Source organism: Procambarus clarkii, chromosome 53 (assembly GCF_040958095.1).
Source record: "Procambarus clarkii isolate CNS0578487 chromosome 53, FALCON_Pclarkii_2.0, whole genome shotgun sequence".
NCBI lineage: Eukaryota > Metazoa > Arthropoda > Malacostraca > Decapoda > Cambaridae > Procambarus > Procambarus clarkii.
The window spans coordinates 24,474,265-24,499,532 of NC_091202.1; the positions used below are offsets into that span (position 1 = coordinate 24,474,265).

General features: G+C 42.6%; 1 protein-coding gene across 1 annotated transcript; it reads left to right on the forward strand.

Annotated features, from left to right (window-relative positions):
• Positions 1–1,691: 1,691 nt before the first annotated feature.
• Positions 1,692–16,294, forward strand: LOC123767057 (peroxiredoxin-2). Its single transcript, XM_045756523.2, has 5 exons — positions 1,692–1,950; positions 8,761–9,020; positions 11,104–11,266; positions 13,253–13,343; positions 15,471–16,294. Exons 1-5 carry the CDS (start codon positions 1,795–1,797, stop codon positions 15,542–15,544), a joined length of 744 nt encoding a protein of 247 aa, XP_045612479.1. The 5' UTR covers positions 1,692–1,794; the 3' UTR covers positions 15,545–16,294.
• The last annotated feature ends 8,974 nt before the right edge of the window (positions 16,295–25,268 follow it).

A 25,268-nucleotide genomic window follows, 5' to 3' on the forward strand; every position in this document is an offset into this window, starting at 1 on the left:
GATCTTCCCGGGCGTAGGTTCGAACCCTCGTCACGGCCCTTGTGGATTTATTCATTTGATATATCACGCTATTGTGATTTCTGTGTGTAATGAAGTAAGGGCGAAGAGGTAGAACAGCTTGTTGACAGAGCCCGGGTGCAGGGGGGCGAATTGTGTAAAACCCTGGTTTGTGTCTCGGAGAGGCTGCAGGATCCTCGTGAGGGCAGTAGCACTCCAGGTTGCAATTCTTATACCATGTCGTGGCGCAGTCGATTAAAGCGCGTCTGGGATCATCCTGGACGTAAGTTCGAACCCTCGTCACGGCCCTAGCTTGTGGATTTATTCATGACGATCTTACCTTGAGAAAGGCATTCCCTGTTCTGTTAAATCAATTTATTCCACTAAAATTCAAGTCACCCATGACACAAATACTGCTATACCTATATGCTCTAGATATTTCATCCCATAGATGCTTCGCGTCCATCCTGTTTAAGTTTGGTGGCCTGTATATAACTCATATTATAAGAATATTTGCTCTTTCGTTTAATTCTATCCAAATAGTTTCTGTGTGGCTCAGTTTCGATTCCCTCTTTTTTTTTTTAGTTCAGTTCACTTATTATGCACCCCATACCCATCTTGTGGGCGGTAGTGGAAAGGGTTACAGAGGCGCATAATGGGCTCAGGGACTGAACCCCACAATTCATTTAGCTAAGCAAGTTACAATCTTGATGAGCAAGTTACAAAATTCAATATAAGTCGTCACATCAACAAATTCCCTCTTTGAGACTACGTTTCAAATTTTCCCTAACATATATGGCTACTCCCTCTCCTCGTCTAATATATCTGTGTGAAATAGTTTAAATCCATTTATTTGATATTCAGCTAATATAGTTCGGTAAGTGCAATAATATATTTTTTTCTGTGCAGACAAGAGCATTTAAATAGTTTATTTTGTGTCTTAGACTTCTACTGGTAGTGTAATATACCCTAATTAAGTGTATTGTTATTTTGAGGCCCTTCTCTTACTCTGATCATTTTGCCAATTTGTTTCTCTCACAAGCACATACTTTTATTACCGCCTTCCTCCATATCCATTCCCATACCACTATCTACTAACAGTTTAAACCCAAACCCAAACAAATGCCTCTAACCACTGGTTCCAACGAGTTCGCAACAGCAACAACCCCAGCCCTCGATAGATGCACCCCATCCCAAGCACACATTTCATTTCTTCCATAGAAGTGTTCCCAGTTGTCTATGAAAGATATTGCATTTGATTTACAATATCTTTCCAGCCGGCAATTGACACCAATTGACATTTGGGATGGGGGGCAAGGAATGGTGCCCAACCACTTGGACGGTCGGGGATTGAACGCCGACCTGCATGAAGCGAGACCGTTGCTCTACCGTCCAGCTCATGTTGAAAGCTATCAAATCCAAAATCGCAAAACAGAAAGAGATCCGGCGACTTCCAGGTGGAGGCGTCCAAACGTCCGCTCGTCGCCAAGGTTGAACATCATCATCTCAGATTCAGCTACTTGGAACGAAAAGTTTCAAGTAGCACGGGCTATGGTGAGCCCATAGTGGACTTACCTGGCACAGGAGCGGGATTGTAACCAGGAGTCCGGAAGGTTGAACCAGTAGTCCTTAATTATACGTGTTCTCTGTGTTAGTGAGACAGGGAACACTTAGTGTCCCGGGGAAGAAGCGCCCGGCGCCCCGGAGAAGAAGCGCCCGGCGTCCCGGAGAAGAAGCGCCCGGCGCCAGTTGTCCCGCCATCACAGTCTTCAAACACTCACCTCTTGTTCATCCATTATGTCGACCAGCAAAGGCAGGAGCAGTAGCGGACGCACCTCAGGCAAGCGTCCTCGACCTGAAGACGACGAGGGAAGGAAGACGAGTGTTCAGCGGGTGAAACGAGGCGAGGACTCCGTCATGGAGGTGGAGGACGCCCTTGTCACCCAGCAACAGGTTGGTCACTCCTCGTTATCACTCGTTAATGACTCCTAAATATACACCCGGAGGTGTATATTCACAGGTATGCCGCTGTGGCCCTGATATAAAGGCTGGCATACCAGAGGCAGCATGTTGCCACACGTGTTGAGGTTGAAGACAACCGCAGGCTACCTGTCCAGGCGCCCCAGCGGGTGTAATAACATAATACCACACACACCCAACCCAACTATATATATATATACACCTTTATCTATTAGGAGAAACTCTTGTTACAATTCCTACACAGACAGCTGGGCATTTGTTGTTTCCTTTCACCTGATGCAACTGTTCACCTAGCAGTAAAGAGGTGGCCAGAACTTGGTTAGCCGTGTTTGATGTTATCCTGGGGGAGGTCATCAGTAGTTGGCTTGGGGGGGGGGGCAGGATAAGCCTAACATGCTTCCACAGTGGTTAAGTAATTAATAACACTAGTTTCTATAGTAGCTATTTACCTTGTCAAAATAGGAGAGACATAATTATCTGTGTATGTATTTGTAAATTTCTAAATTTACCTTTATAAAAGTTACATTTGTGAAAGTTACCTTTGTAAAATTTGTAAAACATCTTTGTCAATGCACATTAATGACAATGTGTAACCATCAATGATACAACTTCTTCCTCTCTACCAATTACCGTTGGAGTGCCACAGGGCAGCATCTTAGGACCTCTTCTATTTCTTATATATATCAATGATCTGCCTAATGTCTCTAATATTCTTAACCCTATATTGTTTGCTGACGATACTACCCCTTATCTATTCAGACCCCAACCCACATACACTAAATAATGTTGTGAATAATGAATTAAAAAAAGTCCACTTATGGATGTCAACTAACAAACTAACATTAAACATAGAAAAGTCCTACTACATCTTATTTGGAAGCAAATCATCAAATGCAATTCAGCTACAGATGACAACATTAACATCAGTAATAAAAATGATGGCAAATTTCTTGGCCTATTCCTAGACAAGAGACTCAACTTAAGCACCCACATTCAACACATAACTTAGAAAGTCTCTAAAACAGTTGGTATACTCTCTAAAATAAGATATTATGTTCCTAACTCTGCTCTCCTCTCACTATATTATGCACTAATCTACCCCTATCTTAATTATGGTATCTGTGCATGGGGGTCTACCACTGCAAACCACCTTCAGCCCATCATCACACAGCAAAAATCTGCTATCAGAATAATAACTAACTCTGCTTTCAGACAATACTCAGCTCCCTTGTTTAAATCCCTAAACTTGCTAAATATTAACTCCCTCCACACATTCTCTTGTGTCAACTACATTTACAAAACCCTGTTCTTAAATGCAAACCATGCTCTGAAACTCTCCCTGGACAGATGTAATAGGACCCATTATCACCACACCAGAAATAAATATATCTTTGATATCCCCAGGGTCAAACTTAATCTGTGTATACACTCTATGCAAATTAAAGGACCTAGTCTATGGAACTCACTCCCTAGTGAATTGAAAAGCTGTCAAACTTTTGCCTCATTTAAAAGCAAAACCAAAGAGTACCTAATTTCATCTTCGTAGTTTCCTACACTGAGCTTTAAATTTGCTCTGTATCTAGTGTTACCCAATCTCCCAATTTTTATGTACTTAACCCAAACAACCTTATCATTGTGTTCATTGCTGTCTTCTTTTATGCGCTAGCCATATGCTGTATTGTGCCTACCAATTTTTGTCAACTGCCATTCAAGCTGTCATTGCAATCAATCTGAGCTACCTATGTGCTTTAATATACCTACAATTTTCTCTCATCTTTTATTTTTTTTTCTTGCCTTGTAACTGTTACCATTTTTTATAAATTTTGCAAGTATTTACCTACTTAAAAATTTTCTTAGATTAAGGACCTGCCCGAAACGCTGCGTGTACTAGTGGTTTTACAAGATTGTAATTACTATATTATGTATCCTCACAATCCCAATGTACCTTCTTGTATATATGTAAATAAATAAATAAATTATGTAAAAAACATGCCTCGAACACTATACGTAGGACACATTTAAATCAGTGTAATTGTGTGTAGGTTAGATTAGCATTTTAAAAGCACTACACTACTCTTGTGTGGGTAATCATTCAACAAATCACTGAGCTATACATAACAGATCCCTAACCCTACACATGGAGAACAGAAGAACATGTATATACTGTATCCTGGTTAGCATTGTAAATGTGTGGCCACATCTGTGGTAGAAAAAACACAAACAAGAAGGCCTGGAGTATGGGAGAGATAAGGTTATAACGATTCTTCGCGGCGGGGATCGTATTCCAGGGACCTGCCCGAAACGCTACGCGTACTAGTGGCTGTACAAGAATGTAACAACTCTTGTATATATCCCCCCCCAAAAAAAAGGTGAAGCACATCTGGGGGAGCAGGCTCCTAAGACCTGAGAAAAGTACGTAACCTGGCACAAGCCACAAAAAATAAGAAACAAAACTGTGTGTAAGTGGTTGCTTGAAGTTTATGACATCACTATGATGCTGTAATGTTCATGCTGGTGCCTTCTGGGTCCTACTGTATCTGGTGGAGTAATGGAGTGTAATTTTTTTATTTTTTTATTTATATGTATACAGGAATTTTTACATTCATGTAAAGTTACTAGCATACATAGCATTTCGGGCAGGTCCTTAATTTTTTCCCAGAATACGACCTACCAAATTGTTTAACAACCAGGTACCCATTCACTGCTGGGTGAACAGTGGCATACAGTTAAGGATTCCTGCCTAGTCAATCCTTCCCAGCCAAGAGACGAACCAAAGCCAAAGCGCTCGCAAAGCACTGTGCAAGTGCTTTACCTCATCTTGAGAGGTTATCTTGAGATGGTTTCGGGGCTTGGCGTCCCCGCGGCCCAGTCCTCGACCAGGCCTCTTTTTTGTTACACTACAGGAAGCAGCCCATAGCAGCTGTCTAACTCCCAGGTACCTATTTACTGCTAGGTAACAGGGGCATCAGGGTGAAAGAAATTGCCCATCTGTTCTGCCTCCACAGGGGATTGAACCCGGAACCTCAGGACTACCAATCCAAAGCGCTGTCCACTCAGCTGTCAGGCCCCCTGACAGCTGAGTATAATTAAAAAAAAAAAAATAATACTACTATATTATGGGGACTGTAAATTCTGAGGTACAAGCTTTTCAAAAAACATCATTTCACTAGCTAGCTTTTTCATAAATTCTCATTTTATAGGCATATTGCATTAGATTTTGATGCACATTGAGCAGTATGCTCCACAAATTCCTAATGTATATTTTGAGTTAAGTGAGGTTAGGTTGGGGCTCTGCAATATCATACAATGTAATGCAATGTAGATCTAGTCAAGGGTTACCTTGAGGTGCCCTTGAAGTCCCCTTGAAGTGGTTCTGAGGATCAATGTTCCCCATTGCCCTAGTCTCTGACCAGGCTTCTTGGTTTACAGTCTGGTCAACTGGGCTTGCAGACTTGCGCATTGCAGCCCAGTTGATGCAGTATCCTTTGGAGGCATTTATCAAGTTCCCTTTTGAACACTGTAAGAGGTCAACTAGTTATGCCCCTTATGTATAGAGGAGGAGCATTGAACAGCTTTGGGCCTTGAATGTTAATAAAGTTGTCTCTGCGCATCTCTATTGCACTTCTACTTTCCAGAGGTAGAAGTGCTTCTACTTCTATTGCCTTCTGGGTCTCATAAGGAGTTTATTACTATGTGCAGATCTGGAGCCAGTCATCCTAATATTCTACAAGTAAAAGTTCTCTGCATGTTCTCCAGGCCAGCATCTTCTCTGGCTTTGAAGGGCTATGGGCAACAATATTCAACCCAACGATAGATAATACTAGTGTCTTAAAAAGTACTCTCATTGGTTCTTGTCATACAGCCTGTCATTTTTCTTGCAGTTATGAAAGCTAATTTATTGTGCTTTTTAAAATGTATGGTCTACTGACAAGATTACTCCCAAGTCAGTTACCTGGTATAGTGCTTTTTCTTTCTATAGTGTGATTTGACTGCATTTTATGCGTGTTAGGTTATTATACCTGTATATTCGTTTTTACCATCTTCCAGGAGCTGGAACTTTTTTTCATTGACATGTTTTTTTGTGGCCCATTGAATGACCTAGTTTGCATTAGTTTAGAGACTAGCTATGTCCTCTGTATTGTTAAAACTCATATAAATCTTAGTACCATTTGCTAAGAATGATACAATGTTATAATTTTTATGCTTGTCTATGTCTAATATGAGACAGAGTAGTGGAGCAAGCACAGTTTCCTCGGGAGGACTGAACTTTAAATGCAGGTACTTTTTGGGTCTCTGTTCATTGGAAAATTAAAGATCCATCTTCCTACTTGGCAAGTAATTCCTTTTGTGGTAAATTTTTGTGCAATTGCATCATGGTCATATTTTTCAAAAACGTTTGCAAAATCTTTGTGTGCCCCCCCCCCCCCCTGGTCTTTTTGCACAGTAAAATAACAACATATTGGAGTGAACGATTAATGCAGAATAGAGCCAGTAAGGAATAGAAGTGCCATAGACACAATCAGAAAACACTGTATGAACATCAGAGGCCTCTTGGCTGTTCAATATCCTCCCAGCAAGTATAAGAAATATTGCCAGAACAAAGGTGGAAGTTTTCAAGAAAAAACAGTTTTGCAAGAAGCGCCAACCAACTGGGCTGTAGTGGATATGTAGGCATGCGGGCCGCTGCAAGCAACAGCCTGTAGGACCAAGCTCTCACAAGTCAACACTGGTCCCAGGCCAGGCTTGGGGAGTAGAAGAATGCCCAGAACTCATCCATGTACAATCCAGGTACAATTACTTTGGTGTTTTGCTTGTCATCTTATTTATTTATTTATTTACTTATATATATACAAGAAGGTACATTGGGTTTGTGAGAATACATTGGATAGTACAGTATTTACACTCTTGTAAAGCCACTAGTACGCGCAGCGTTTCGGGCAGGTCAATCTAACAGATAATTTTAAGTAGGTAATTTCTATCAGAATTGATAAATGATAAAGATACATTGCAAGAGAAAAATGAGATGAGAGAGCTTAGTAAGTATATTAAAGCACATTGTTATATTAAAGCTCTGATTGATTACATTGACAGCTTGATTAGTAATTTAAACAAGATTAATAGACACCATACAGCAGATTGACAGCACATATAAGACAGCAATGATCACAATGGTAAAGATGTTCAGATTGGGTACATAAAGATTGGGAGACTGGGTAGCAATAGATACAGATAAACAAGATTAATAAACACCATACAGCAGATTGGCAGCACATATAAGAAGACAGCAATGATCACAATGGTAAACATGTACAAATTGGGAACATAAAGGTTGGGAGATTGGGTAGCAATAGATACATTGCTGTGCCACCACCTTTTTATGGTATCAAAGGCCATGACATTGTGGTCTAGCAATTGTGAGAGGCACAAGTGTCCTGCTTTGATCCCATATTGTCCAAGGTTTTATAGTTGTTGTAACCTCCATGAATTTATGTGATCTTGGTACTCATTCAAAGATTTTTATGATTGTAATGTTATTTATATTGGTCTAAAAATAGTAGCATCTGTTTTACTACCCCATTTGTAAAGTGGTGCAATCTCTGCTGTTTTAATTAAGCATGTTGGGATAATACCAGTATCTAGGCTCCATTTTCAAATGATGTTTAGGGTATGTGATATATACAGCATTATTTTTTTTGAGTGAGGGTCCATTGGTAAATGTGCAGTGGTGCTGGAGCCTGATCTCTCCTTTGGTATTCGTCCCCTGTGTTTGTGGGATATGAAAGCCAGTCTTCTGGGGGGGTTGGGGGGGGGCTCCATTGAAGGTGCCCTTACCCCCATCCCCCATCTCTTCCTCATTCGTTCCTTCCTTCTCCTCTTGGAGAGGTAGATTGCAGCGGAAGCTGGACAATGGGTATTCTGACCCAGATTAGGGTCAGAGTAAAATAACTAAAATCACTAAAACCAAAAGAGTTATTCCTCCAGGTTGGTTCACTTTTTCTAAGTTCCCATTTATGGTTTGAGTCCCCATCCACAGTCCAACCTTCCAGCCTCTCAGGCTTGGTGTGATTTACTCAAACTCTTGCCCTCCTCTTTTGTACCATTAAAACTGTGTTTGAAACTGTAAAATTATGTGGTTGGGATTAAAAATACTTTGGGTTCCTTATTATTCTTAGTGGCATTGGTATCTACTTCAGTTACTTTGCCAAAATATTTTGCTCTGCTGACCTCGTGATGTGTCAGGCGTGTTGACGTGCAGTTTTAATCTGCCAAAGTCCATTTGATTGATCTCTTTACTGCCTGTTTCTCAGTGTTCCATGCTTATATTACCATCAAGGGGGGAAGGGGTGGATCAGGCACTGGCTGTATCATAAGCTACCCTCTAACCATTTTTGCATAATATATAATCTTCAAAAAATCCATGTACTGTACTGTCGGAAATTACCTAATGATCTGGATTACACAGCGGCCAATTCCTTCTGGCCCACCAAGGATTCCTTCTGATCCACCATAATTTATTTGAGCAAGGTCCCTCTGATTGTAGAGTTTGTATTTTCAATCTATAATTATTTTGTTTGAAAAACGGACAGGAATACTAACACCTTTCGTATCAGTTACTTCAGATAGATAAGACATTACTGGATGTAAGAAGTACTGTACTCTAAATTTAAGATACTGTATTGAGATATTTGTATTTTTTCTTTTGTAACAACTGCTATATGAACCAGTATTTTCTTATTATAACTATGTGGTACATGTCCTAATACTATAATTTATTTATTCAAGAGTCTTCAGGGCGGCAACATTCGTGTTGGTGTTAGAGCTCCGTACTTCAAATGTGAAGCTGTAGTGAACATGAAGATGAAGGAGGTGACACTGAATGATTACCGTGGGAAGTTTATCGTCATCCTCTTCTACCCGTTGGATTTCACCTTCGTCTGCCCAACGGAGATAATATCATTTACTGAACGAATTGATGAGTTTCACTCTGTTGGATGCGAGGTGCTGGGCTGTTCAACAGATTCTAAATTTACTCATCTTGCATGGTATGGTGCATGAAATGAGTCTTGTGTGTGGAAAGAGGTCCTGTCATTAAAAACTAATTATTAAACACCCATCCCACACGTCTGAAAATAAAGAAAGTGAGGATGTTTTTGGCCTGTCCTGGACCATTATTAAGCTGTGTGTGTGTGTGATAGTGGGACACGATGGACCGAAATATTGTCACTTCCTTTCTTTTCCAATGTATGGGTTGGGTGGCTAGTTTTCAGCCATGTTATTGTGACTTACTGTCTACATTAATTATGATTCTACATACTTCTGTATTTCATATGCTGAAGATAAATGTTTTTGGCTTCATATAATTTACCTTGTATAACTTCCATTCCTCTCTAGAGGAATACATCTTTACATAATCTGTCGGTATATCCCATGACAAAGAATCATATTTCTTAACCAAGTCTACACTGCATTCAACATTAACACGTCTTGATGTAAGCTGACAGTGTTCCTGTATTTTTATTCAAATTTCCCAAGGTATATGCACTACCTTAAACAACTTACTATCCAGCACCTGCAGGACCTACTTAAGGCAGATTACTAGAATGGCCAGTTATAAAGCACATATTTCACAAAAATATATTCCTTCTCAAATGGACCCATTTTTCCAGAAGTCTGGATATGATGGGGATCAACAACTTTCTTTGGTCGACCTCAGTTCACATGGAAAGTGACAATGGAGTGAGTGTTTGTATTAGTGGACCATCACTCATGGGTGCTTTGAGTGCTCTTTAAAGAGTCATCTTACAGGATGGTGTTTGCAGAGGTGCATTTGGCTCCTTGAGGGGGCTGTGGGCTTTTCTCATGGGGCCCATGAGCAACACTTAACATGTTTGTGTAGAACCAAATTTAAAAAAAAAATAGTGAATAATAAAAAGTCTGTAGAATTCCTAACAGAATCACCAAGTGCATTGAGCTATTGTTGGATGGTTCTCTTGGCTGTGAGCTTCACAACTGGCTAGATCAGCTTCTGTCACCTTGTTAGCCAAGCTTTACAGAAAGAACTTTTATTGCCACAGTGACTGACCTAAATATGATCATTATTAATTGTTTTACTACAGTACCTGTATGACCTGGTGTGCCATTGTTGGGGACAGAAAGCATATTAGGCTCATTAAAACCCACCTGGCAATGGGTGAAGCTAGTCTCATAGTCATCCAACTAGTTACTTGCCAGATGCAGTGGTTCTTAATTTGGGTGACAGGTACACACATTGTGTGGTTTCATCGTGCCCCCTACCCACGTGTGCGGGCAGAAAGGCTAGGTGTTATATGGGTGGGTAGACTGCAATGTATATTCTGAACATTGCAGCTTCACAATAACTTATTATACACACATCAAGCTTACAGTAATAGCAACAGTATTGATTCACATTTAGTGGTAAGTGTTAACATTTACTGAATACTGTATGTAAGTTGGTGTTAATCAAAATTTGTTCAAATATTGTTGTCCATCCTTGAGTTTCTCTTGGTCACTCCTTGAGGAAAATACCACAGCTATCATGGGCAGGAGGATACTTGGGGCAGAATTATAGTACATGACAGACACTGAGATCTTTTCATACTGGTGCTTGGAAGAAGCTACTTTATATCATACTACAAAACTGTACTCATGCTAACTGCTGGCTAACTGAGCTAATAACCTAACTTGGTTGCCAGCAAGTGGCAATCCACAATAGGTTCTGCTGACTCAACTTGCATTACATTCTTCTTGACTGGTTCACGTGGTAGTTCTCAGGCATGGGGGGATATTAGAATTTAGTTATGTACTGGTTGTTCATTTGTATAAACACTGGATGATAGCTAAAATAAACATGGGGACAACCATATTACACCACGAAAGCAACATGTGACTAGAACTACATTTTAAGGGTTGAAACTGCTCCAACACACCATCACTCTTCTCTTATCATTATTCAAGACTTAATTTGTAGCAATAAATACTTAATTTATGGCAGAAAATGTTGTGTTGAGAATAAACACTTGTACCAAAGACTTGTACTAACTTTGTGATGGAATTTCCAGTTACATACAGTATGTGAAAAGTTAACAAATGCATTTATCATTTTAGGTGCCAGACATCGCGTGAGGAAGGTGGAGTTGGTAAAGTCCCGTTCCCTCTCTTGGCAGATAAATCCATGGAAGTGTCACGGAAATATGGAGTACTGAATGAAGCTACTGGAGTAGCCTATCGCACTCTAGTTATAATCGACAAGAATCTTGTGATCAGAGAGGTGAGTGTATTTCATGAGATTATGTATTGCAGCTTTTAAAAGTACTGTACAGGTAATAAGTTAACCTCTCCTCTTCAATAGTACATCACTTTTGACATATCAATTCCAAACGGCCAAAGTACGAGGTAATATAAATCATAGCTGCTCACAAAGTTGACGTGCTGGCACGTTTTCTATTTGTGGGTCCTCAGTTAGGGTTAGGTTCGGGCAGTTTAGTACATAATTTTTATGATGTTACAACTAGAGAGAATGGGTTGAATAAATATATATTGTGACCCCGATTATTTGAACCAATTGGTACCTCTGGGGTCCATAAACTAAAACTTTGTATACTGTAATTGAAGGAAGGATCATGTTATGTTATTGGGTCAAGGTTAAACTTGCTGTGCAGGAGCCTTAAGGCATCTCTTCACTAATGCTGGTCAACTTGTAACTTTTCCAAGTTTTCTTTATTGATTCTTGCAATAATAAACATTATTCTTCTTAATGCTTTCACTTCATTTAAACTGAGATACTAGCATGCATGGATAGGTTTATTTTGTGAAGAAGATGAGGAAAACATTATCAATCAGACGACACTGATTATCTCTATACATCACTTATCACATCCTCCCCTCACTTAAGTGTAATACAAATTTGCAGTTATTTATTGATGCAGGCAATAGAAAACTGTATTTTTGTCTTTATGAAGGAAACAAACTGTGTGGAGGTTGACTAGCAGTGCTACTGACAGAGCTAGGGCCAGATTCACGAAAGCACTTACGCAAGCACTTACGAACGTCTACATCTTTCCATAATCTTTGACGGCTTTGATTAGATTTATTAAACAGTTTACAAGCATGAAAATTTGCCAGTCAACTGTTGTTATTGTTATAAACAGCCTCCTGGTGCTTCGGAGCTCATTAACTGTTTAATAATTGGAAACAAAGCCGCCAAAGATTGAGAAAAGATGTACAGGTTCGTAAGTGTTTGCGTAAGTGCTTTCGTGAATCTGGCCCCTGGCTAGCAGGTGACGTAATAAAACATCCGAACTTCCAAAAGTTTGTTATTAGACACAAATTTGTTGTTATGAATAGCTCCCGATATAAAAATAAAAACTTTTATTGTCATGCACGTTTTATGATAACCGAGTGTGGATGGATTAATTATGGTATACTGTAATACTATAATTAAGTAAAGACATTTCTGGGAAGAAGCAGCAATAGCTCTCAAAACTTACATGTACCATCAAGTCTCCATTCACTATACTACAAAGACCCCCATTTCCTTTATTATTATAGAACAGGTGTGTACAAGAAGATGACTTCTGACTCCTGTTAACAGACTTAGTGCTTTCCATTCCAAAGGCGTATGGTAAGCTTTATCCTATTAGTTTACCCCTGGTACATGACCTCCCAGCCAATTTACAACCAGGTTTCTTATAATTATTGCTGGGTGAACATAGGCAAAAGGGTTAGGGCTGGAGCCCAGTTGAAATCACTCTTGAGAGATGTGGAGCAAGGCAAGCGTGGTACCACTATGCTACCAGTGATAGATGTCACCTACTGGAGGACAGGACCAGTATCTGTCCCTATGAGGTGAGGGGAGCCAGGGGGACCAGATATCGGCCCAAAATCGGGAAAACATTATCATATATCCGATCCCTGGACCAAGACCAGGGATCTGGTCCTTTCTCTCAGTTGGCCTATATTAGCTTTCTAATCAACTTGAGAAGGCACAGCAGGTGGCTTCTGCAAGTTCAGACTTGGTTGGGACTGGTCTGGGATGCCATATCACCATCCTCCCTCTACTGCAGCCAGCCTGTTGTGGCTACACCCCATCTCCGGCTTTGTTGTTGAGACCTCGAGCACCCGCACCTTTCATGCCACTTGAACTTTGCCTGCATGGTTAACCTATTCTCTAAACTTGTCTACATCATAGTATCTTATGTTTTCACAAATATTTTCATGTAAGACATCTCTAAAATAATTAGTATTTAATTTTCAGGTAATTGCAAATGACGACAGCATTGGTCGTAGTGTAGATGAAACTCTACGGCTGATAAAGGCTCTTCAGTATGCCGACAAGCATGGCCAAGGTATGTTACAGTGCAGTTTAGTCTTTCTAGTGGCAAGGCTGCTTTTATTCCAGTGGATTTGTTTTTATATAGGATATAATTCATATTATTTCTAAGTTACTTTTTCTGCCACTCATGAAGGTATAATTATTATAATTATTTTATCCCATCATTCAGGATGACATACAATGCTTGTGCCTCAATATTATTTAAGGTCTTTGAGAGTTGCTAAAGAATTTTATAATTCCATCTAAAATAGAAGGCTGAAGTTGAAAGTCTTACAGGACTGCCTGCCTGTACAGGTGTGGAGTACATTCCCTCTCCACGCCTGTACAATAGATGTTGACAGTTTGGACGTGGTTCTTCCAGGTGCAGCTACGAGGTGCCCCTTTACCCCTTGTGTGGTGACCCTGGGCATTCTCAAACTGATTTCTCTTCTTCCCAGCCTCACTACATCAACTGTGACCTACATTTTCTCAGTTGTGCATCCATTATGAGCTTGAACAGGCTGTCCCCTCCTTGAAGCATTGAGATTGTATTTCTTTCCCCAAAGCTCGGCACTAGATCCGCTGTCCTGACTCTTCCATTACTTATGCTCGTGAGTTGCATCATACCACTAGTCCCCACACCCCTTCCCTTCCTTTGTTCTCCAATTGTTTCCAGCCCTTGGACCCTTACACCTCCACCAGCTCTCCTACTGTCCCTGTCCATTGTGTGCCTGCCAGTAACCCTCTTCCTTCTCAGACTGCTCCAACCCTCCTTCTCGTCTCTTACTTGCCTGGTTAGCGCCACTTTTCTCCATCCTCTTTCTCTTTCTTATGTGCTCTCCTTTGCTCTTCTATGCCATCTTCCTTCCCAGTCTTCTCTGTCTCTCCCTCCCACCCGTCCCTCTGGGTTGATGTCCATCCTCCTTCGAATCCTCTGTGTGTTTCTCGTTCTCCCTCTTCGTTTGAGACTATGGAGCCTGGTGCCTAGTATGTCGCTACTGGCACACCTGTGTCTGTCAGAAATGGAAACCTGGTTCCTCTCCCTCCTCTGCGGGGTAAGAAAGCTCCTGTCCTTCCCGCACTTCTCTCCTGTCTCGGTAGTGGAGTCAGCGGATCTGGCTATGGACATTTCCATAGCCCTTGGAGTCTGCCACTGGTCCTATCCCTGGTAAGGTGCTCCCTGCTGCTTCTGTTGGTGTTTGCTCCCTCCCTCACCTGCCCATCCCTGGTGCTTCCTCCCACTCCTGACCCTGTCAGTTTCCCTTTGCACCTTTCTACCGCCCTGTCAACTCCGCCATCTTTGCTTGATTTACCTCTACTTCCCCCCCCTTCCCTTCCCTCCCCACTCCACCTAAACTTCACTGTCCGTGCTCCTGATCCTCCCTAGTGACCCGTACCTTCAGATTTCTCCTTTATTTTTAGTTTTCCTACCCTCTGTTCTTTTGTATGTCTATTCTTCAGTGGCATATTCATGGTTTCTTTGCAAATTTTCTTGAACTCCAACATCTGACTTCTCAATTTTCACTGCCTTGTGTCTACCTCCAGGAGTGCTTGGCACTCATCCTGGTCTCTTCCGGGGTTATGTTTTTTTTTCTCCCCTCCAGCTATTGCCGAGTCGCCTAACTCGGCTGCTCTCTTGATCCTGAATGATGTTTTTGTTTCTCTTCTTTTTCTGGCAAAGATTTATTCTTCACTAAGAGGATAATTCATTAAGAGGGAGCCGGTCGGCCGAGCGGACAGCACGCTGGACTTGTGATCCTGTGGTCCTGGGTTCGATCCCAGGCGCCGACGAGAAACAATGGGCAGAGTTTCTTTTACCCTATGCCCCTGTTACCTAGCAGTAAAATAGGTACCTGGGTGTTAGTCAGCTGTCACGGGCAGCTTCCTGGGGGTGGAGGCCTGGTCGAGGACCGGGCCGCGGGGACACTAAAGCCCCGAAATCATCTCAAGATAACCTCAAGATAGGTACGTGTCTTCGAGCGCTCGTGCTGTGGCTACTCTAGGAAGAGGTTTGTTCATGCTGGTTATTATTACTGATGTTTCTGTATTATTTCCATTTTATTTCTGTGTTTGTTTTGCTACAGTTTCTGATGTGTTCTTCTGTGAATGGAAGGAAATTCTTTCGCTTTTATAAAAATATTAATCGATATAATCTTTTCAGTGTGTCCAGCTGGGTGGATGCCGGGGGACAAAGCCATCGACCCAAATGAGAAGAAAATGGATGTCTCAAAATAGTGATCATGTTACATAAATGCTGCAGAATCTTAAAGAGTTCCCTTCTATTTTGAAGTTACCTGAGTTCTCTTTGGGAAATATTTTAAAATGTTTAACAATATCAGTCTAAGTGACTTAAAAATAATTTTAATGAATATCTACCTTCTGGATATATTTTTTAATGTGCTTTCTCACAAGGTTGTAGTGTGCATGTGGCATGCTTGCTTTAGTTACAGCTTGTAGTGTGAGTGTTATAGCCAGCTGCACATAGGATGTAGTTAAGGTCTACTAAAAGTTGTAGGTCCTGCAGTTGACTGACTCTCATTAATATGGTAATGTGCTTGTAGGTTTATAATTTTGGTGCCAGCTACTAAGCTATATCTGATGTACAGTTAATTGTGGACATGACAAATCCAAATAGAAATGCATCAGTTAACAAAATACAAATGTTGCTGTGTATTTTTGTCTTGATATTACACAGCTTGAAATTACCATAAAAGATGGAATGAAATTACAAAGCAGAGATGCCGGCTTAAAACCATTGAAGCACTTACAAAAGTGTGTAGTTATTCAGCCTGATTTGCAGATATAAATATAATACATGAAGCATTCTTTGATATTTATAAAACTCTGACTTTTTATATTCAAACATTTGCAATGCCATAAACGCTTAGCCTCATGTACAAAAGTAGTATGTAAGATTTGTTCAACATCTTTGGAAAAATTAAAACTGAACAGCTTGTGTAAACAAATAAAGTTCTGTTTGATATTTTTGGCTGTTTGATTATAATAAAATCAGTAGTAAAATTAACAAAACACTCTCATGGTGAAATAATACCAGTAGGTCTGTGTTGTGCGAGCAAACTGTGCAGCATGTTTGTATTTTGCAGTGGGATGCTGAGCATGTGTGTGTAAAGTGATAGCTGTAATACTACTTCACCAAGAGTGCCTTAAAATCTTGCCCACTTCACCTGAATTGAACATCTTTAGCAATGGCAAGAGCTGTCTTACGTTCCAGGGTTGTCTTCCTTTTTAATCCCCAGGTAGAGTTCATCAAAATATTTTGACCACAAGCAAGACCCTAGTTCCAGGGTTTTATTCCCATTGTTAGGGACAGGAAGCATGTGTGTGTATATATTATACATTTTAGGCTTGCACCGAGGTCCCTCCTATTGTGAACTTTGACCTTTCCCAGGATGCAAGCCCTTAACTGTTGCCTAACTCCCGGGTACTAATTTACTGCTAGGTGAACAAAGGCATTAGGTGGAAAGCAACTATTTCTGTCTTGCCCAGGGATCAAACCTGGGATTCCTAATTGTGAATTGAGAATGTAGTCTGTACCATAGGACCCCTTCAATATCTTGACATGTTGCTTCCTGGGCAGAAGTTGGCAGTCCTGTTGAACATGGATCAGAAGTACAGTTGGAATAGTGACTTAGCTGTGGTGCTTTCCTATTAGCTGCCTAGCCCTCAAGGTGATACATTACTGCGTGTTAAATGATCCACCCAGGTAAAACTACCAATTTTTTCACATCGGATATTTCAAATAGAAAGAGGAATAATCTTTGGCTTACTGTTTAAATTTGTTTGAGGTGTAGTAATGCAGGTGTACTGCACATGGTGGTGGTGGTGCAGCAACAAGAGATACTCCAGGTGCTATGTCTGTCATGGTGATGTCCCAGCTGGCATGCTTGTGGGCTTTACATGGAGGTGGTTAAAGTACTGAGAGCTGTGAGTGAAACCCATTTGGTGGTGCAGTGTATGCAACTTAGTTTGTATACCCTGCCAAGTTGCCTATGTAATCTGGTAGGTTTGCCTTCATCAGACTGTAGGATGCTGAGGAGGAGGATAGAAAGACTGGTACAGAGATCTTCATGGCTGTGTATTCAACTAGCTCCCTAAATCTGACCGAGAAGGTATCTTGTTTCCACTGTGGGTTATTTAGTGAAAGGTTGAACACTTTTTCTTTTCATAGATTTAAGTAAGCCATCATATTCACCTAGCTTTGGGGATTGTGCATTGGTGAACACATCAGAAAGTAAGTTAACTTAGTGAGGGTCAAGTATCTGGTGAGAAGGTCAGGGGCATTGTGTCTGTGTTCACTTCTCTCATCCATCCTCTTCTGGTAAGTGATTTTCGTACCGAGGAGCTTATCGATTACATTCAGCCCAGGGGGCGGGGAGGTCATAGGAGTGTGCTGTCTTCTGGACTGGTTATGTGGATATCAGGCAGAACGTCTTTTACTTTAGCAATGATTTGTTGGTTGTAGCAGATTATTTCACATTTAAAAAAGCTCTGTGTGAGACCTAGGTTTTCCTCTTGTTCCTGAAATATTCTGATGGCTCCAGGGGAAATCTAGGGGGACCAACCAGAGTGCAATCATCCAAGAACGAGATATCAAGCTCTCTGGACCTGCTTTAAGTGTTTAAATGTAGTGTTTGATGACCAAACAGAAAAGGGGAAGGAGAGGGGTCACCTTACCGAACACATGAGAATGAGGTAATTTTATATTCTCTGAATAATATATGTAAATCGTCACTAGCACAAATGTACAGATGGATGGACGTGGGGAGGGGAGAGTGACAGTGGACAGTAAGGAGTGCTGCGTCCCTTCTCACCAAGCTGAGAGCCACTTTCTAAAAAAAAAAATCATATATAAATAAAAACTGAAGTGTAAAAGATTCAATAAAAATGTTAAAGTATTCGTCTTGTATGTCTTCCCCTAACCCCTCCCCCTTGACCCCTCCCTTTTGACTCCTCCCTTTGACCCTTCTTGACCAACCACCTCACCCCCTTTCCTCCCAACTTTTCCCCTTTGATCCCTTCCCTTCAACCCTCCCCCTAACCCATTCCATTGGCCCCTTCCCCAAAACCCTCCCCATGATCACCACCAGCTACAGCCCATCGCTACCTGCAATACCCCATCACCACCAGGAACACCCCATCACCAGCAACAACAAGCAACACCCCATCACCAGCAACAACAAACAACACCCCATCACCAGCAACAACAAGCAACACCCCATCACCAGCAACACCCCATCACCAGCAACAACAAGCAATACCCCATCACCAGCAACAACAAGCAACACCCCATCACCAGCAACAACAAACAACACCCCATCACCAGTAACAACAAGCAACACCCCATCACCAGCAACACCCCATCACCAGCAACACCCCATCACCAGCAACAACAAGCAACACCCCATCACCAGCAACAACAAGCAACACCCCATCACCAGCAACAACAAACAACACCCCATCACCAGCAACAACAAGCAACACCCCATCACCAGCAACAACAAGCAACACCCCATCACCAGCAACAACAAGCAACACCCCATCACCAGCAACAACAAGCAACACCCCATCACCAGCAACAACAAACAACACCCCATCACCAGCAACAACAAGCAACACCCCATCACCAGCAACACCCCATCACCAGCAACAACAAGCAACACCCCATCACCAGCAACAACAAACAACACCCCATCACCAGCAACAACAAGCAACACCCCATCACCAGCAACAACAAGCAACACCCCATCACCAGCAACAACAAACAACACCCCATCACCAGCAACACCCCATCACCAGCAACAACAAGCAATACCCCATCACCACCAGGAACACCCCATCACCAGCAACACCCCATCACCAGCAACAACAAGCAACACCCCATCACCAGCAACAACAAGCAATACCCCATCACCACCAGGAACACCCCATCACCAGCAACACCCCATCACCAGCAACAACAAACAACACCGCATCACCAGCAACAACAAGCAACACCCCATCACCACCAGGAACACCCCATCACCAGCAACAACAAGCAACACCCCATCACCAGCAACACCCCATCACCAGCAACAACAAGCAATACCCCATCACCAGCAACAACAAACAACACCCCATCACCAGCAACAACAAGCAACACCCCATCACCAGCAACACCCCATCACCAGCAACAACAAGCAATACCCCATCACCACCAGGAACACCCCATCACCAGCAACACCCCATCACCAGCAACAACAAGCAATACCCCATCACCACCAGGAACACCCCATCACCAGCAACACCCCATCACCAGCAACAACAAGCAATACCCCATCACCACCAGGAACACCCCATCACCAGCAACACCCCATCACCAGCAACAACAAGCAATACCCCATCACCACCAGCAACACCCCATCACCAGCAACACCCCATCACCAGCAACAACAAGCAATACCCCATCACCACCAGCAACACCCCATCACCAGCAACACCCCATCACCAGCAACAACAAACAACACCCCATCACCAGCAACAACAAGCAATACCCCATCACCACCAGGAACACCCCATCACCAGCAACACCCCATCACCAGCAACAACAAACAACACCCCATCACCAGCAACAACAAGCAACACCCCATCACCAGCAACACCCCATCACCAGCAACAACAAGCAATACCCCATCACCACCAGGAACACCCCATCACCAGCAACACCCCATCACCAGCAACAACAAACAACACCCCATCACCAGCAACAACAAGCAACACCCCATCACCAGCAACAACAAGCAATACCCCATCACCACCAGGAACACCCCATCACCAGCAACACCCCATCACCAGCAACAACAAACAACACCCCATCACCAGCAACACCCCATCACCAGCAACAACAAACAACACCCCATCACCAGCAACAACAAACAACACCCCATCACCAGCAACAACAAACAACACCCCATCACCAGCAATAACAAACAACACCCCATCACCAGCAACACCCCATCACCAGCAACAACAAACAACACCCCATCACCAGCAACAACAAACAACACCCCATCACCAGCAACACCCCATCACCAGCAACAACAAACAACACCCCATCACCAGCAACAACAAGCAACACCCCATCACCAGCAACAACAAGCAACACCCCATCACCAGCAACAACAAGCAACACCCCATCACCAGCAACAACAAGCAACACCCCATCACCAGCAACAACAAGCAACACCCCATCACCAGCAACAACAAGCAACACCCCATCACCAGCAACAACAAGCAACACCCCATCACCAGCAACAACAAGCAACACCCCATCACCAGCAACAACAAGCAACACCCCATCACCAGCAACAACAAGCAACACCCCATCACCAGCAACAACAAGCAACACCCCATCACCAGCAACAACAAACAACACCCCATCACCAGCAACAACAAACAACACCCCATCACCAGCAACAACAAACAACACCCCATCACCAGCAACAACAAGCAACACCCCATCACCAGCAACAACAAGCAACACCCCATCACCAGCAACAACAAGCAACACCCCATCACCAGCAACAACAAGCAACACCCCATCACCAGCAACAACAAACAACACCCCATCACCAGCAACACCCCATCACCAGCAACAACAAACAACACCCCATCACCAGCAACAACAAGCAACACCCCATCACCAGCAACAACAAACAACACCCCATCACCAGCAACACCCCATCACCAGCAACACCCCATCACCAGCGTGCTCACCTTCTTGCACTTATAATGGTCATGTTCTCTCATATTCCTATCCCTCCTCTCTTGATGATAGGCATTAAAGAGATACTGAAAATTCTTGTATACAATGAAGGTTGTGGAGCTCTTACTGGTCAATAACAGACCAGTACCAAACTGGATGTACTACAACCATCCTATGAAAAATGTAACTGTCTATTCACTTGATCACCGTCTTCAAGACGCTGTGTAAATGGCTGAAGGGAAGGCGATAAACTATATATTGTTATGGAGTCTGTGTTCTGTGTCATGTCGGAGCTTGCCATCGGTCGTTCACGGTATTGATAAACTGTAACCTGCTCCAGGGAATACCCAGAGCTAGTGAATTTGATTACTGTAAACTACGTCTGTGATGAGCCTTTGTTCACTCTGAACCAGGTCTGTAATGAGCCTTTGTTCACTCTGAACCAGGTCTAACGAACCTGGTTCACCTTGCTCACTATGAACTAGGTTCATGATGAACCCTTGCTCACTATGAACTAGGTTCATGATGAATGAACCCTTGCTCACTGTGAACCAGGTCTGTAATGAGCCTTTGTTCACTCCGAACCAGATTCATGATGGACCCTTGACCAATGTGAACCACATCTGTACATACTCCTGTGAACCAGATATATATGTACTCTTGTGCACTGTGAACCAGGTATATATTTACTCATATGCACCGTGAACCAGGTATATATGTACTCACGTGCACTGTGAACCAGGTATATATGTACTCGTGCACCGTGAATCAGGTATATATGTACTCATGTGCCCTGTGAACCAGATATATATATGTACTCTTGTTACATGTGAACCAGATATATATATGTACTCTTGTTACATGTGAAACAGGTGTATACATAGTCTTATAATTTCAAGCTCTAGTAATGGGCATGAAATTATATTTTGTATAACAAATCTTCTGTTTTATCTGTGGGTTTTAATTATGTACCTGCTACACTGATAATGCCTTAGACGTTGCTACACTGATAATGCCTTAGACGTTGCTACACTGATAATGCCTTAGACGTTGCTACACTGATAATGCCTTAGACGTTGCTACACTGATAATGCCTTAGACGTTGCTACACTGATAATGCCTTAGACGTTGCTACACTGATAATGCCTTAGACGTTGCTACACTGATAATGCCTTAGACGTTGCTACACTGATAATGCCTTAGACGTTGCTACACTGATAATGCCTTAGACGTTGCTACACTGATAATGCCTTAGACGTTGCTACACTGATAATGCCTTAGACGTTGCTACACTGATAAGGCCTTAGACGTTGCTACACTGATAATGCCTTAGACGTTGCTACACTGATAATGCCTTAGACGTTGCTACACTGATAATGCCTTAGACGTTGCTACACTGATAATGCCTTAGACGTTGCTACACTGATAATGCCTTAGACGTTGCTACACTGATAATGCCTTAGACGTTGCTACACTGATAATGCCTTAGACGTTGCTACACTGATAATGCCTTAGACGTTGCTACACTGATAATGCCTTAGACGTTGCTACACTGATAATGCCTTAGACGTTGCTACACTGATAAGGCCTTAGACGTTGCTACACTGATAATGCCTTAGACGTTGCTACACTGATAATGCCTTAGACGTTGCTACACTGATAATGCCTTAGACGTTGCTACACTGATAATGCCTTAGACGTTGCTACACTGATAATGCCTTAGACGTTGCTACACTGATAATGCCTTAGACGTTGCTACACTGATAATGCCTTAGACGTTGCTACACTGATAATGCCTTAGACGTATATTTCTAAAAATAATTCTCAGATTAATCTCCGAGTGTATCTCCTTCAATGGGCGCGAAGCAGCAATGAGGTAACTTATAATAAGTCTGGTAACAACAGAAGTACCAAGTGCCAACATAAGGTAGACTTCCGAGGCAAGGTCGAATTGTTGGCAGAACGATCCTAATCATATTGTATTTATTGCGCATTAACGGAGTGTGACGATCATAAAGAAGCATGAGGCTTGGTATTTAAGGTTGATCTACTCTAGGTACCGTTACTGTAAGTCCGACTCTTACAAGAGTTTACATTCTTGTAAAGCCACTAGCACGCATAGCGCTTCGGGCAGGTCCTTATTCCTAATTTCCCCGGAATACGACCCGCAGAATCGTTTAACAACCAGGTACCATTCACTGCTGGGTGAACAGAAGCTACAGTCAAGGACTGGCGCCCGGTCAATCCTCCCCGGCCAGGATTCGAACCCAAGCTAAAGTGCTCGCGAAACGCCAAGTGAGTGCCTTACCACTGCGCCACGGGGACTGCTAACTTGTAATTTCTTGTCTTGTAAATTCCATATAAATTACTGATAGCGTATTGCAGCTGCGGTCAAAATGTGGGACGGATCAAGAAGAATCAAGTCGATGATTCACCAGAGATGATGAGGGCGTGGAAGGTCGAGATTCAAACTGGAGATCACGAGTAGATGTATAGGCAGTTTCCTGCCAAGCATATCTGAAGTAGGGTCCGGGGCCAATTCCCCCGAGGCGGAATTAACAGGGGTAGGGGTACAGCCCCTCACTCTCAGGGGGGCTACACCCCCTGAGAGTGAGGGGCGCTGAGGGTGGTGAGACGTTGAGCGTGAGCCACACATTTTTTTTTTTTTTTTTTTTTTTTTTGAGATATATACAAGAGTTGTTACATTCTTGTACATCCACTAGTACGCGTAGCGTTTCGGGCAGGTCCCTGGAATACGATCCCCGCCGCGAAGAATCGTTGTTACAACCAAGTACACATTTTACTGTTGCGTTAAACAGAGGCTACAGTTAAGGAATTGCGCCCAGTAAATCCTCCCCGGCCCGGATACGAACCCATGACATAGCGCTCGCGGAACGCCAGGCGAGTGTCTTACCACTACACCACGGAGACTGTAACACATGCATTAACAGCGGCGCCGGAGCTTGGTACCGTGGCTTGGTACATGCGAAGGGTCCATAAAACTTCATCAGGATCTGCTTTACTGTGTCTGTTGGATTACTGAACATTGATTCCTGCCGCTCTCTGAGTCTTTGCTCACTCTTTGTCATGGTCGGAGGGCTGGTCGCGTCGCTCAAGCTGCCACGCGACACGTCATCGCGGTTCTCAATCTGAATAAAAAGTAATTTTCAGTTTTCCACATTTGCTGTTAACCCTTCAGTTCTTTGATCGCTTCTCCAGCGTGTAATGGGAGACAGCTCCTGCTCACGTACCTCTAACTCTTATAATTATTATCTAAGTTCGAGATTTAATGTTGTTTGAGCAATTTAATCAATATTTATGAAACAATCGATCACGGTATATCAGTTAATGTTTGTATTTCAGCGAGTTGAATGCAACCCGTCCTCGACTCAAGTCCATTACATTCAGCGGTCAACCCCACAGACGCATTCATAAATTTTAACATGCTGTTCATTCAAAACGGGAATTTTCGCAAGTATAAATTAATATTATAATATATTAGCATATTGTGCATATATAGGTATAGGATAGGTTAGGTTAGGTGCTTAGGTTCTGTTGGCGATTATTTGTATTTGTAGTACGTGGGTGAAGCATTTATAGCGTTGTGATTCGAACAAAATTCGTCAGTGAAGCACTTGTTCCGGAAGTGTTCGAACGTCAGCAGTTGTGAGTCGTGTGTAAACCGCTTTTCATTCATAAACAGGGGGTTTGGCGGGTGGATGGAATCACTTTTGGATCTTTGTTTGGAGGACGGGCTGTTGAATGTGTGAGCGTGATACAATCCCGTGTTTGGGGTGTTCTCCAGCTGTTCGTGAGGACCTGACGTCATCATATCTTGGCTCAAATGTCAATACATTACCTCATTATAAAATAAATCTGGCTTCAGCAGGTGATCATGCAGTAACAGAACACTGCAACTTGTATAGGAAGCTTCAGCCCACACATGGACTCACAGTCAACCACAGGGAAGCACTTACAGTTAACCACAGAGTGAAGGACTAAGTCACACACAACTGCTCTACCGTGGTTCAAGTTCAAGTTCAAGTTCAAGTTCAAGTATGTTTATTGAGACAAGAAAGAAATACATCTCAAAGGGATAGAGTAGCTGAAGCTATTTCTACCCCCCTTTACCGTGGTATCCTTAAGCAGCTCCAATATAAACACGTCCGACCCTTGAGCCAAAGGTTGTACTGAACC

Excerpts from the sequence above, each read along its gene's own strand:
- LOC123767057 (XM_045756523.2), top strand. The coding sequence starts at position 1,795 with ATGTCGACCAGCAAAGGCAGGAGCAGTAGCGGACGCACCTCAGGCAAG. Across the intron at positions 9,021-11,103 it reads AAATTTACTCATCTTGCATG|GTGCCAGACATCGCGTGAGG; the intron begins GTATGGTGCATG and ends TTATCATTTTAG. Across the intron at positions 11,267-13,252 it reads AGAATCTTGTGATCAGAGAG|GTAATTGCAAATGACGACAG; the intron begins GTGAGTGTATTT and ends TTTAATTTTCAG.